The sequence below is a fragment of the Chinchilla lanigera genome, unplaced genomic scaffold (genome assembly GCF_000276665.1).
Source record: "Chinchilla lanigera isolate Chin_1 unplaced genomic scaffold, ChiLan1.0 scaffold00051, whole genome shotgun sequence".
NCBI classification, from domain to species: Eukaryota; Metazoa; Chordata; class Mammalia; order Rodentia; family Chinchillidae; genus Chinchilla; species Chinchilla lanigera.
In genome coordinates, this window is record NW_004955452.1 from 2,394,113 (window position 1) to 2,407,999 (window position 13,887).

The following is a 13,887-nucleotide window of genomic DNA, read 5'->3' on the forward strand; positions in this document are numbered from 1 at the left end:
CCCTGAGGACCTAGGAGCAGGACAGGAGCGTCCACAGGCTTGAACCCTTGGACCTCCCGGCCATCTGGCACCTTTTCTGTGAGGGTCCCAACCAGGGGTTACAGATGTGAGCTGGACAGTGTGGGAATGCAGCTTCGAAGCAGCAATTAGTTTATTCCTGAGGTCAGCAGTATAAATAGTAGAAAAATGTATTTCCTGTTCCAAGCCAAATAAGCAAGTGGCAGCCAGTTGGCCAGGGGCCATTGATGGGATTTCAGCCATGCGTGTGCCTTGCCCTTGGCCACGAGCTTGGGCGGGGAGCAGGAGGGGGAAACGCCGCTACACAGGCCTCAGCCTGTCATTGACTGGGGACCCACTGGGAAGGTCCAGTAGCCTGCTGTGCACCCAGGTGCGTCTCTCTTGTGATCATGACCAGCCAGGGTGGATGGGCACATAGAGAGAGGTAGCCCCAGAGCTGGCCTATGCCACCGGCAATCACGCTGGTGCCTGGCACACTTTCTGGAGTGTGGCTGACGATCAAGAGATGCTTCTGCGTGAGCGAAGGAGGGGGATGGTGCCCCAGCTTTTTGAGTAGAAGGGAACTGGATGTGGGTCAGCGATCTCATCAGTGGACAAGGGGACAGAGCCATAGTCTCCTTCCTGGGCTCTGTTGAAGACAGAAGCCAGAGCTTTGGGCTGTTCCACATGGTACTGAAATGGCTGGATGGCTGGGTCCACCACACAAGGCGTTCACTGTTCCCCAGGTATGTGGGTGCTTTATCTGCAGTGTGCATTCTGCGTCCCTGCCTGCTTTGCTCGTGTGCTTGTCTGTCTCTCTGTTATCCATTCTTTCACTCCTTCAGCAGAGGTGTTTCCTGCTGGTGAGAAGTGAGGGAAGTTAGCGGGAAGATGCTTCACGACTTTGCAGATGTCGAGCCCTCCCTAGATCTCTTCTGACCACCCTCGCTTTGCTTGGCCACCTCTTCGTCTTTCCAGCAGCGGCTTTCAAGATGCATTGTTCACGCCCCCTCCCCCACTGTGCTCTGGAGGAGCTTCCATCGCCCCAGAAGGTCCTGGAATGCCTGTTTCTCTTCTCTGTCACGTCTGCCTTCAGTAGGAGTTCCGTAAATAACTGCTACATGACTGAATGAATGATGAGTGAATGAATGAATGACAGATCCTACACTCCCAACCCACAGCTTCCATCCCATTCTTAAAACCCTAATAAACAAATGCCACCATTTCAGCATTATAGGGAGAGACCACTCTCTTTGTCTTGAATATAGCTCATCAAGCCCTTTATGAAGGGCATTTACCTCCATAGGGCAAGAGAGCCCTTCTTAGTTTTTCTTTTCCTTTGTATTTTTCTCCCAGGGAATTAAAAGCCCAGAGAAATGAGCAGTTCACCTAAGCTCGCACAGCCAGATTAGAATTCAGGGGAAAGCTGGAGCCCTGGGGATCATTCTCAGTGTGGGAGCTGGAAATTCAGGGAGCTTCGGTGGAGGATGGGACAGACACTCTGGATGCTGGGACCTCTCCTCTGCGACCAGGGTGTGTGACACGGTCCCTCTCCTGCCTGAGCGCATGCTACCTGTGACTCCCTGGTCCCGCTTGCTTGTGAGCAGAGCTGGATATTTTTTGCACAAGCCCAAGATGATGTGACTCAAGCTCCAGCAGAGATGTTCTAGAAAGCTCATGGCCCAACAGGTCCCGGAGGAAGGGGCTTTCCTTGCTCTCCCTCTGCCGTGTGGGCAGGCTGCCTTCTTCCCCAGCCCTTCCAGAATCCCTGGAGCCTAGGGTGACTTTCTGCACTCTATGTGGTGGCGCTTAGCTAGGATTCTCTTTTAGAGTCTTCTCCCTGGTGTCCACCCAGCCTTCTTTCCTGCGTCTGAGAACCCATGGAGTTCTAGTCCAGGACCTTGGGCCTTTCCACCTTGATCTTGGTGAAGGTGCAGCCCCCGTGTCTATGTGTGGGACCATTAAAGAGGTGGACACCAATTTGTTGCTTCTCTTTCTTCTGCAGTCAAGATATATGGTTGCCTGTGCACCTGAGTAGGTCTGCGGAGCCTGAAATACAGAGTAACTGAAACCGCCCCCGGTTTCGTCTCTCTGCCGCCTCGCTTCCCGCTCCCATCCACATGGCTGTGCCGTAAATTGTGGTTGGGGCTCCTGCGGGGGCCGTGTCAGAGGCAAAGCAAACAGGGGCTGCAGGCGAGCAGGCTGGGCCCTCCCTGCCCCCCGCTGTCCAGTCTGTTCCTGAGGACTTTGCTAGGGAAGCAGCTGCCCAGAGCCAGACGTGGGGAGCAGCCTCCTGAGTCCCTTTTCCCACCGCTCTCCCGGGGGCGGTCACAGCGTGTCCAGCGTGTGGCTCTGAGCCAGGCCTGGGGCCCGTGCAGGTGGGCTTGTGTGTTGGCTCTGGCACCTGGGAGAAGGCTGTGTACCGTGTCTGTTTCCGTCCCTTGTCTACTGTAGCCCAGGGCGCGTCTCTCCCTAGCTCCTGCCCTGAGACCCTAGCCAGGCAGGGTGCCCCTCACACCCAGGCCGTGGGAAGCGCTGTGCTGAGCCCTCGGCCACGGAGAGACACAGACATCCCACTGTCTGGCATCTCCTGATCCCAGAGGAATTCGCCCGGAGAACAGGGCTTGGGCAGCTGGTGTGCTGTGTGCTTAGCTGTAACCGAGATGCAGCTGGCTGGCACGAGCGGAGGCTGCTGATCGGGCCGCCATGTGTCGAGGCTCCAAATCCTCGGCTCCTCTTGAACAACCAGGAATTCAGGACGCTGATCCCGGGGAGGATGGAAAGACCGTGGGCTCCCAGACACTCACGACTCCCTGGTGTCAGCAGAAGCTGCCCGGAGGCGGGGAGCAGGCTGGGCTGGGGGCAGGTCCTCAGCCCGGGCAGCCTGGGCTACCTGTGCAGGTTGGGAGGGAGCAGGGAGGGAGACTAAGGCCGGAGGGGCGATGGTTACAGGGTGCCAGCTGCCGCCTATCCTGATGCACTGCACTTGCTGATGTTTTTCCTTTACAGACTCATTTAATCCTACAGTCTCCTCTCCAAGTAGGTTTTATTAACTTTCCCTCCTTTCTTCCCTCCTTTCTTTTTTCTTTTCTTTTCTTTTCTTTTCTTTTCTTTTCTTTTCTTTTCTTTTCTTTTCTTTTCTCTTCTCTTCTCCTCTCCTCTCTTCTCTTTTTCCCTTCCCTTCTCCTTTCTCCTTCCCTTCCTCTCTCCTTTTCTTCCTTTCTTCTTCCCTTTCTTTTTCAGTACTGGAGATCAAATCCAGGGGTGCGATACCACTGAGCTACATCCCTGGACCTTCTTATTTTTTATGTTGAGTCAGGGTCTCACTAAATTGCACAGGCTGTGCTTGAACCTGTGATCCTCCTGCTTCAGCCTCCCAAGTATCTGTGATTACAGGCAGACACCAATGCACCTGGCTCAGTTTTACTTTCTGTGGAAGAAACTGCAGCCAGGAGGAGATGTGCTTGTCTGAAGGCCCTGGAGGGGCAGGGACCTGTCTCCTCTCCAGGCCAGCCTCCCCTCAAAGCTCCTTAATGCAGACATGCTGTGCATCCTATCCTCCTCCCACCTCCCCAGCTCTCCCAGGATTGTGACAAATTGAAAATCCTATTAGTGTTAAATTAATGGGCTTTTCTTGTAGGGCAGCCGGCTGGAACGGCAGGGCGGCTGGGGCTGAGCGTCTTCGCGGCGGAGGGCGTGGGCCGCCGGCCTGGTGGGCCAGCTTTCCAGAGCCCCCTCGGTCCTTTATTAACCAGCTCATCTCTCCAGCGGAGCAGCCTTTTATCTGCAAAGGGGCAAAGGCGCTTTGAACCTTGGAATTAAAATCTACTGGGGCCTGGGACAAAGGATGAGCCCTGAGACTGCTGCCCCTCCTCCACTAGCCAACCTGGGCCCTCTGAGGGCTTTGGGGCCCCAAGGGCAGGGGCCATGTGCCCAGCAGGGGGTCGGGGTGGGTGTTGTGCTTTTCCAGGCTGTAGAGGCCTCAGCTGCAGCACAGGCTACTGAGCTGGCACCGAGAGGGTTCTGTCCGGGATTCTGCACTGTGACGCATGCAGCCCTTGTGTGTTTGTGGAGGGTCTGGGGACCCAGCCGCGAGCTGGGCGCAGTGTGAAAGCCAAGAGGCCGGAGTGGCCAGGGCCAAGGGAGCCGAGGAGGGGGAGAGCGGACCACGGGCCCTTCTGTCCCTTCGCATCTTAGCGGGATGGCGGAGAGGAGGCGTCATCTAGCTCCCTACTTCATAGTTCATAAAGCAGCACTGGGTGTGGGAAGGCATCACTCAAAGCTATGCAGCTAGGACCAGAGCTGGGCCTCTCGAGGCCTCTGCAGCCGGCAATGGGGTGAAAACAATGAACACATCCTGCACCCTGCCAGGGTCTTTGCTGACTGGCTCGTAGGTTGTGTATTCTATGTCACTGGTGCTGAGAAAAGGCTGTGTGCCCATTGTACAGATGCAGAAGCTGGAGCAACTTGTGAGACCACTGGGCAGGCACCAGCACAGCTGAAAGTAGGCTGTCTGGCTGCGGAGCCACGACATTCCAGGCTCCCGGGAATCCGGGCTGAGGAAGCAGGTGGGTCCGTCCTGCTACAGCACAGGGCCCCCTGGAGTTCTATGCATGAGTTCATCCGTCATGCGCCCAACCAGAACACAGACCCCTGGAAGGCAGGAGCTACTCTCTCTGCCCCGATGCCTGGTGCCAGCGTCTTGGCTGGAAGTTGCCGTGAGGAATTGCAGTGAGACGTGGGGGCTGCTCTGGGGCGTCCTGGGCACCATTCCTGTCCCTCTGCTCCCCTTGCTGCCCCACCTCGGCCCCAGCCAGGAAAGGTGATGGGGAAGGAGCAGCATTACCACATCCACCTCTGGCGTCCCTGCCCTGGCCTATCTTCCACTTGACACTCAGTGGCCGTGGGTTGTGTGCGCTCCGGGGCGGGGATGGGCACAGAGGAGAAAGGAGAGGAGGCCAGGGGAGACCAAAGACGGGGCCTTTGGGCCAAGCGGAGTCGGGGGAAAGGTCGGGGATGAGCCAGACGTGGAGAGGACAGGGAAGGATGAACGGAGGCAGAGCTGCAGGAGGCCAGGGGAGGCAGGCACACGGGGGGCTATGGGGCAGAGCACGGGGCTTCCAGTGCAGAGGACCTGCAGCCAAGCTTTTCCGTGAGACTGAGGTGTGGCCAGGAAACAGCAGGGACAGGCTGGGCAGGAAGCGCGCAGAAGCGGAGCGTGGGGTGTGTTTGGGGGAAGACGTGTGGCCGGCCGTGCGGGAGCGGGAGGCAGAGTGGGTGGTATGCAGGATGGAGCCAGAAGCGCGGATTTCTGTGCCCAACTTTTATCCTCCTGGGCCACTAGGGCGGGGAGGGTGCCCCAAGGTCCTCTGGCCCCTGCAAGACCTAGCGCCATGCAGAGCATAGAGGGCTGTGATGAGGACCCGTGGATGCTCTGACTTCTTGTCTGACCCCGTGCCCTGATGGACAGCACGGCTGCCAGGGTCAGCGCCACTGTCTCCCTATCCTTCCATGCCCCAGCCCACCTCTCTCCTCTGTTCTCCTTACTGCTCAGGTTCCACATGCCCCACTTCTGTTCCAAGCATCCCCAACCGCTCCCTGTATCTGGCAGTCTCCCTCAATCCAGCCAGAAGTATTTTCCTAAAGCAACAGCTGACCCTGCTGCTTCGAGACTGTCTAGAACCTTCAGTGGCTCCCTACTCCTGTGTGACTCAGCCTTGTCCACCCCATCTGCCCCAGTCCCACTCCTCCCCAGCCTCAGACTTCTGCTATGGCTGTGCTGAATTGCAGCTCTGCTCTGTCCTAGCACACTGCTCCTACAGACTGTCCTTCCCTGTGTCACCTCCTGGGACCTTCTAGCCATACTTCAAGACACTGGTCTGCTGCCTGTTCCTCCGGGGGGGTGCCTCCGCAATGCCCCTTCTGTCCCTGCCACCCCCATCCTCCCCGAGGTGGCATTCGGCCATTGATAGCATCACGAGTGGGTACCTGTTGCTTCAGGTACCAGAACCTGGGAAGAGCAGGACCTTGAGTTATTTACTCTGAGAAAGCGCTTGCATGCATGGAGTCCGCTCGGCTGCGGGCGCCTGGCAGGGAGCTCTGGGCCTGGCTCGGGCTTGTGGGGTCCTGGGGCGCCCATGTTGGGCACTGTTATGGGCCAGGCAGAGCTCAGGCTGCCCCCGGAAGGTTATTTTGGTCATGGCAAATAAACCCCTTTGGAAAATGTGAGCAGTTTCCGATCCCCTGGTCTTTGGCCCTGACGCCCTCCTTTCAGTGCGGAACGAAGGCCGCGCCTCTGTTAATAAAGAGCAATTATGGGCGGGATTAGAGAGATTATCAGAACAGGTGGAGCCTGGCCGCGGCCAGGACGAGCTTACACTCTCCCTCTCTCCAGGAGGATGTGTCACGGCCCGCCCGCCCCGCTGAGTGGGGAGGGGGAGCTCCAAGGAACCCAACACAGTGGTGGGCGGCTTCCTTCCCAGTCCTATTCCAGGAGGCGGGCGGGAAGATGGGATGGGAAAGGGGCCTCGCCTGTGTGGCCTGTCCTGACTCAGCCCCTGGCCCACTGAGGCCACTGCTCCTATCTCCGGGCTTCTGCTTCCTCATCTGTTCAACGAGGCAGCAGGACTCCTTAACTGGCCTCTGTAGAAATCAGCTGCAGCTTTTTAATATACAAGGATAAAACTCACAGTAGAAGTCCCATGACCTTTTTTCTTTTTTAATTAAACTTTTTTTTTTTTTTTTGAGACAGGATCTCCTAAGTTCCCCAGGTTGGCTTTGAACTTGAGATCTTCCTGCCTCAGCCTCCGAAGTGCTAGGATTATAAGTGCGGGCCGATGTGCCCGACTCCATGATACTTTTTTTGCCAGAGAACTTGGAGAGGAGAAAAGCAGACAAAAGGAGAAAGGACTGATGAGGAATTCAGCTCAGTTGTCCCTAACTACGAGCTAGGCAAAGGTTTTAAGATAGTGAGACCAGGTGTGGTGGTGCACACCTGTCATCCTAGCACTCAGGAGGCTGAGGCAGGAAGATCGCTGTGAGTTCGAGGCCAGCCTGGGCTACAAAGTGAGCTCAAGGCCAGCCTGAACTGCATAGTGAGACCCTGTCTCAAAAAGGTGTGAGAGAGAGAGAGGTACTGAGGGACAGAACAAAACCTTCAGGATTGAAAGAAACTATATGAAAATCACAAGTGACAAACATTGGGAGGGAACAGGGGAAAGAAGAAACAAAGCAATATAAATGCACATAGATTTCCTTGCCTTTTATAGCTGGAGGGTGAAGATATAACTTAAATATGAAATCAGTAGACATGTAATTTATTACAGATATGAAGACAAACACTGAGAAACATAAAATAATAAATTTGTGTCATGGGAAGGGAAGGAAAAGGAATCAATGAATTTCATTGTTGCCCCTAATAATCGTTCTGTTTTCAATACAAGAAATTAAAAACAAAATGACAAATTTTATCCCATTCTCTTGTGTCAAAAAGGATATCAACACAAGTTACAGCAACTCAGAAAATTGAGATACTAATATGAATCCATATCAGGATAAGGGATACTGTTAAAGCAGAGCTCAGGCAAAAATCCATAGCTCTAAATACTTTTATTAATAAGTAATAAAGATTGAAGCTGAGTGTGATAGCACATGCCTGTAATCCCAGCACTCTTGGAGGCTGAGGCAGAAGGATCACAAGTTCAAGCCCAGCCTGAGAAACTTAGTGATTTAGTGAGACTCTGTCTCAAATAAAATAAAATAAAATACAAAAGGGCTAGGGATGTAGAAAAGAGACCGAACGTACATCAACTGAATCTAAGAAGTTAGAAAAACAGCAGTAAGGTAAACCTGAAGAAATTCAGTGGAAGACATATATTTATAAAGACACAAGTGGATATTAATAAATTAAGAATTGGAAAAATACTAGAACTAATGCTACTAATACTAGAATTAGTCTTAGAATTTTAAATTTATTTTAAAAATAAAAATTTAAAAACAAAATAAAATATGGATTTAATTTAATTTAATTAATTAATTTTTTAAAACATTTTTTTCCGGTACTGGGAATAGAACTGACAACCTCGCGCTTGCCAGGCAGGTGCTGTACCGCTGACCTAAATCCCCAGCCCCAGGATTTTATTTTATTTTTGAGACAGGGTCTCACTATGCAGTTCAGGCTGGCCTTGAGATCTCTCTGTAGCCCAGGCTGGTTTTGAACTCACAGGGATCCTTCTGCCTTAGCTTCCTGAGTACTGGGATTACAGGCGTGCATCAGCACGCTCGGCTCAGATTTAATCATTAAAGAGCTCTGGAAGGAACATTACAGTTCCTTTCCTGCATGTGGTTAACGGAGAAATCTTGGGCTGATGTCTCCCTAGGACACTGAGATCGACCTGTGTATGGAAGAGACTTTGAAGGCTGTGTAGAGGAACCTGAGCCTTCAACTGACAACTGGAGTTACAACCAGCCCTCAGGAACCCATTGAGTTCCTAAGTCAAGGGTCCACTGTAGTTACTCTTTAAAAAATCGCTAGGCTCAGACGGCATCCCAGGGCAAGTCTACTCAACATCTGGGGCACTATTTAAATGATTTAAAGCATTATTTAAATTGGTCTGGGGCTAGCTTCCTTCATATATAAAGAGCATCTGTAAATCAAAAAGGAATAGGTGATGACTCAGTAGAAAAATAGATGAAAACACACGAACAGATCATTCACAGAGAAGGAAAACAAGTGGATCTTTCAAAAAATATGAAAAAAGATCAGTCCTACTCAAAATAAGAAAGCTGCTGGCCAAACCAACCAATAGTGTGATGCCCCTGTTTACTGTCTGAAAAGTGAGCTTGGATTGATCCCTGGCTCAGTGAGCACATGGGAAATGGAAACTCTTGGGCAGTGCTGGTGCAGGGGGAAGGGCACACCCTCCACAGAAAGCCGCCTGGCAGACTTTGACCCAATAATCTGCATTCTAGGAATTTTCCCCAGAAATAAACTCACACCTGTGTGGCGTGATATTTCTCGTGGTAGCATGTTATCTGTGGTAGCAAGAGATGGGAAACACCCTCCAATCCCCCAGAAGCAGGAACAGATGTATAGCTGCTTTGGTGGAACATTAGGCAGCCAGTAACAAGGAAGAAGCAGCTCTTTGTAGAGTAAAGGAGACAGTTGCCAAATACATTGTTAGCTGAAAAAAATTAAGCATGATGTGATTACCTGTGTAAAGAAGGAGAGAGGCAGGGAAAGGCTCCCTCGTCCAGGACCTGTCAGGCTATGAGCTTTCCAGAACACCGCTGCTTGAGCCTGGAATTCATGTGGGCGCACACCTAAGAAACTAGGGAGATGGTTTTTCTTTGGGGTGATGATCTGGATGGCTGGGGACGGTGGCTGGTGTTCTGGGGTATTTTTATACCTTTTGAAGTGTGCATCGTGTGTGTGTGGAAGCATTAAGGAATTTAAGGGCCAGAGATGTAGCTCAGTGGCACAGTGCCTGCCTGGCAAGTGCAAGGTCGTGCGTTCGATTCCTGGCACCAGAAAAAAAAAAAAAAAAAAAAAAAAAAAAAAAAAGAAAAAAAAAGGAATTTAAATATAAGTATGTGTGAGTTGAGTAGAAAGTCACATGCAGAGCTACTCACACTTACTGGTAGGAGAAAAACACAAATTAAACACATTTTTTGTTGTTTTGACTCAGTTTGGCAAAAGTGAAATGATTCTAAGCCTTCAGCGTAGAGCAGAGAGCCTCAGCGCAGAGCGGAGAGACCCGGCCCTTTGACCAGCGGGAGGCTAGTGGGGCGCAGGCCCTGGGGGCGGAGGGAGAGGGAGAGGGAGAGGGAGAGGCTGAGGCGGGCGCAGGATGCTGGGAGGAGGTCGTGTGCTCACCCAGGCAGCACACAGGCACCGGGGCACAGGCAGGGCCAGCGGGCTGGAGAGGAGAGGGCGGCTGGGAGACTTTGGGGAGGGGAAATGGAGGGCGGTGGACAGGGAGGTGGAGGAGGAGGCTGCCCGGGGCCTTTGCCACGATTCCCTGCTGTGGGTTGAGGTTGGCCAGGCGCTTGAGAGACTCTGGAGCCAGGCCTGAGATTGCTGACCCCGGGGACAGGCCACCACCTCGCCGCTCCTAGACGTCTCTTCCAAGTCACCAAAGTATATTTGTTCCACCCACCGCGCCCATGATGCTGCTGAAGCTGGGGCTGGTGCCCCTACTCCGAAGAGCAAGCCGGGGCTCCGAGGGAGTACGGGGCATCTAGAGGCACCCAGCTGACCTCAGCCAGGTTCTGCCCGGAACCTTCCTATCTGCCCAGGCTTCACTCCTTGTCCTCTGCACCCAGACAGGTTAGGACTAGAGGCTACATCAGGTGTCCCCCAGAGCCCAGAGCTGATGCCTGGGGGTCACTCCAAGTTGCCAGGTCTTAGGAGTCTCCCAGACTAGGAAAACGACTACTAGGTCATGGCCCCTGGGCCTCAAGTTCCGTAGGCTGAGCCAAGGCATCAGCTGGGCTGGGCATTGTCACCAGGCGCTGGAGAGAATCTGCCTCTAGCTCATTCTGGTCAGTAGCCCTAGCCAGCACCTTACGGCTGCAGGACTGAGGTCCGTGTCTTGCTGGCCGGTGGCGGGTCTTTTAGGGGCTGCAGGCTCCCTCAGTCTTAGCGAGGGAGAAGGTTTTCCCTTGTGTCAACCCCTCAATCTGCCCGAATCTCTGACTTTCGCCCAGCACCAGAAAAACTTCCCCCAAGTGGCCCGCGTGAGTAAAATGTGGCCCCGGGGCTGAGCCCCCTCTTGCATAGCATGGGACCTAACGCGGGTGAGACCTCTGCTCGTGCTGACCGGCCCACCTCACTGGCCTGGCCTGTGTGTCTACAAGGGTCACTGCGATCATTCTGAGAATCCTACGCGTACACCCTGGTCCCTGTGTTTATGAAAGGTGCTCAGTTCCAGACCCTTCTGTGTTAGAGCTGTCACTCGGGCCCCACAAGGACGCATGGTGCTTACCTCTGTACCATGTTATCACCCTCAGGGTACAGATAAAGAAATGGGGCTCACAGATCAGAGAGCTTGCCCAGGGTGACCTCATGAGAAAGGGGTGAGGCTGACCTTGAAGCCGGGTCTGTGTCACACACATATACAAGGAGGACCACGGCCACACACACACACACACACCATGTCATCCTGCCGGTTTCCAGAATTAATGAAGATGCCCTGGGAGCCCACATGGAGCAGCATGGGCAGAGATGAAAGGCAGGTGGGGCCAGGTGTGGTGGTGCTCCCTTGAAACCCCAGCACTCGGGAGGCTGAGGCAGGAGGAGTGCCAGGAGTTCGAGGCCAGCCTGGGCTACATAGTAAATTTAAGACCTGGCCTGAATTGCCTAGTGAGACTGCCTCAAAAAACAAAAAACAAACACAAATGGCAGGTGGGGTGCATGCACCGCTCCCTGGATCCAGTTACCCACGGCCGTGGCTTCTTAACCGGGTGATTAATGGCCCGCATCACCTTGCTGGGCAGCTCCCAAGGCCTCCTGCCCCCTTAGTAAAAACATCCCTGATGTCAACCTGCTCTGGAGATCAACGGAGTGGCAGGGGTGGGGCTGCCAGTGCAGGGGCCTCCCGGTGTCAGCTGGGAGCTTGGTGCCCAGCTCCCTGGGACTGGCCAGGCTGATGTTCCCAGAGAGGCCTCCAGGCTGGTCCTGCAGCAGGGTCAGTGTCCCTGTGCAGCTGGTGGCCAGAGGACGGGAGCTTATGGCTGGCAGCGAGAGGGATCTGGAGTCCTCCGAGCCCAGCCCTCGGCTGCATGTCATGGTATCAGCCCTCTCGGGTGTGACCTGGACTTCCCAGGACCTCTGGGCCCGCCTGTGTAAGGTGGAGTGAAGGGGCTCTCTTGGAGGCCTGGAAGACCCTGCCCCGGCCCTGTCCCTCCAGCCACACCATCTCCGCTTCTGTCCTCACTTTCTGCCCATGTAGCCAGGAGCTTGGGCTCCGGAGCCAGGATGCCACCGCTCATTAGCCAAGCGACCCCAGGCAAGTGGCCTCGCCTCCCAAGCCCTGCGTTCCTCATCTCCAGAGTGAGGCCGCCCTGCCACCTTCCTGGGCGGCTTCTCAGTGAGCTCAGCTCTCACCAGGCCCTGCTCTGCGCCCCACCTCAGGGCCACCCCCGCCCCCCTAGTCCTCAGCTGAAAGCCATGGCCTCAGCCCTCCTTCCTCTGTCGCCAGTGCCTGCCAGGCCAATGGCCCCCAGCACCTCTAGAATTGTGCACCCCTACCCGTGTCTGGCTACTGCCTGTGTCCAGGCCCTCGTTTCTGTCACCGGGTGAAGTAGTCACTCCCTAGTGGACTCTGCTCCCATTCCCTCTCCACTTACCCGACAGACACTTGCTCACCATCATGTCACTCCAGTGCCCTCATGAACACTCTCCAAGGTATTTCTGTGGTTCTTGGGCAAGAATGCAAATTCCCTGACATTCTGTGCATCCCCAGCTTCAGGGCCCAGCCCCTCTCTGCCATCTTTCCCTTCTTTCTACTCCAGGCCAGCAGGAAGCCTGTGCTCCTGCCCCTGGGCCTTTGCATGTGTACTCTGGTGGCATGAGGCTCTCTGGGCCTGATCTGTATGATCATAGACTGGCCATTTATTTCTATTTTTTTATTTTTAAAATTTTTTTGGTACCGGGAATTGAACTTAGGACCTTGTACTTGCCAGGCAGGCACTTATGCCACTAAGCTAAATCCCCAGCCCCAGACTGGCTGTTTAGAAGCTGTCTAAAGCCCTTCTGTCCTGGCAGTCTCTGACTCCCACTGGGTAGTGGCAGGCCAGTCTGATCCAGATAGCACACAGACTGAATCCACCACTTCTTAGCTGTGTGGCTTGGGCAAGCCATGTACCCCTCTAAGCCTCACTTGTACCATCTGTAGATTGGGGCTGATGTCAGCAGCTATGACCGTGGAGAAGATGGCATGAGCTCAACCTGTGACACGGTTAGCACTCAGTGGCCAGGGAAAGTGCTTAGGAGTAGGGATGGGGGTGATGACTATTTGAACCACAACCCTTTATGCTGGGCGGGGGAACATCATACATTGGGCGTAGACCTGACCATGGCCACTTCTTTGCTTTTCCCTGGAACCCTGGGAGGCAGGGAGGGTTACCTAGGAAATGTAGAAGGGTAAACTGAGGCCGGCCACCTGCTTTCTCGGTCTGGGAAGCTCCGAGTGAGTCCAGTGCTCCCTGGAGAGAGACAGCCTCTGACACCCGCTCCCCTGTGCTCAGTCCTTCTGCCCATAACGCCGACATAATAAAGTACCCGCCTTGCCGCATGCTGTCTCAAGGGCTTTTTCATTTTTAGGGTCCACTTACACACATGTTAAACAGCAAAACCTGGGAGGGTGGTGTCAGGATCCCCACGTCACAGTAAGTTAGCTGAGGCCCAGGAAGGCTAAGCCACTTGTTCGAGGATGCGCAGCTCCCTGGGGGCTGTAGTTCTCCTCCAATCCCTGGCCAGCCTTTCCCCACCCCGGCCACCCGGCCCAGGGTGTCCCTGCCTCCCTGGGCCGCGCCTCTTGCTGCAGGTGGGTTTGACAGCATTCAGTGCGGGGAGGGGAGCATGGCGGTGTCTGTGTCCACGCGAGCGCCTTTCTTTCCGAGGCCGCTGTTCTCGTTTTTGGAGGGTTGCCCACGCCGCGGCTGGGAAGGCTCCACCCGCGGGAGTGATGCAAACCCTTCACGTTGCCTCCGTCGCCCTCTCCCCTGTCCCTTCTCTCAGGCTGTGGTCTGGTCCTATGTGCTTCTACGACAGTTTTGGCGCTAATTCGGGGTACAGAGGTGCACATACGTGCACACACAGGTCAGCACACACGGGCTGTGATTTCATGGGCACGGGGTGAAAGCAAGCCTCGATGCGTGTGGCCCTGG

At 54.4% G+C, this 13,887-nt stretch overlaps 1 protein-coding gene across 2 annotated transcripts in view; it reads left to right on the forward strand.

Annotated features, from left to right (window-relative positions):
• Positions 1–325: 325 nt before the first annotated feature.
• Positions 326–13,887, forward strand: part of LOC102007080 — a 44,637-nt gene continuing 31,075 nt past the window's right edge. For both annotated transcript variants that reach the window (XM_005394736.2, XM_005394737.2), the window contains exon 1: positions 326–743. In XM_005394736.2, the coding sequence (XP_005394793.1) occupies positions 586–743 (158 nt within the window). In that variant the 5' untranslated portion in view covers positions 326–585. The remainder of the gene's footprint in view (positions 744–13,887) is intronic.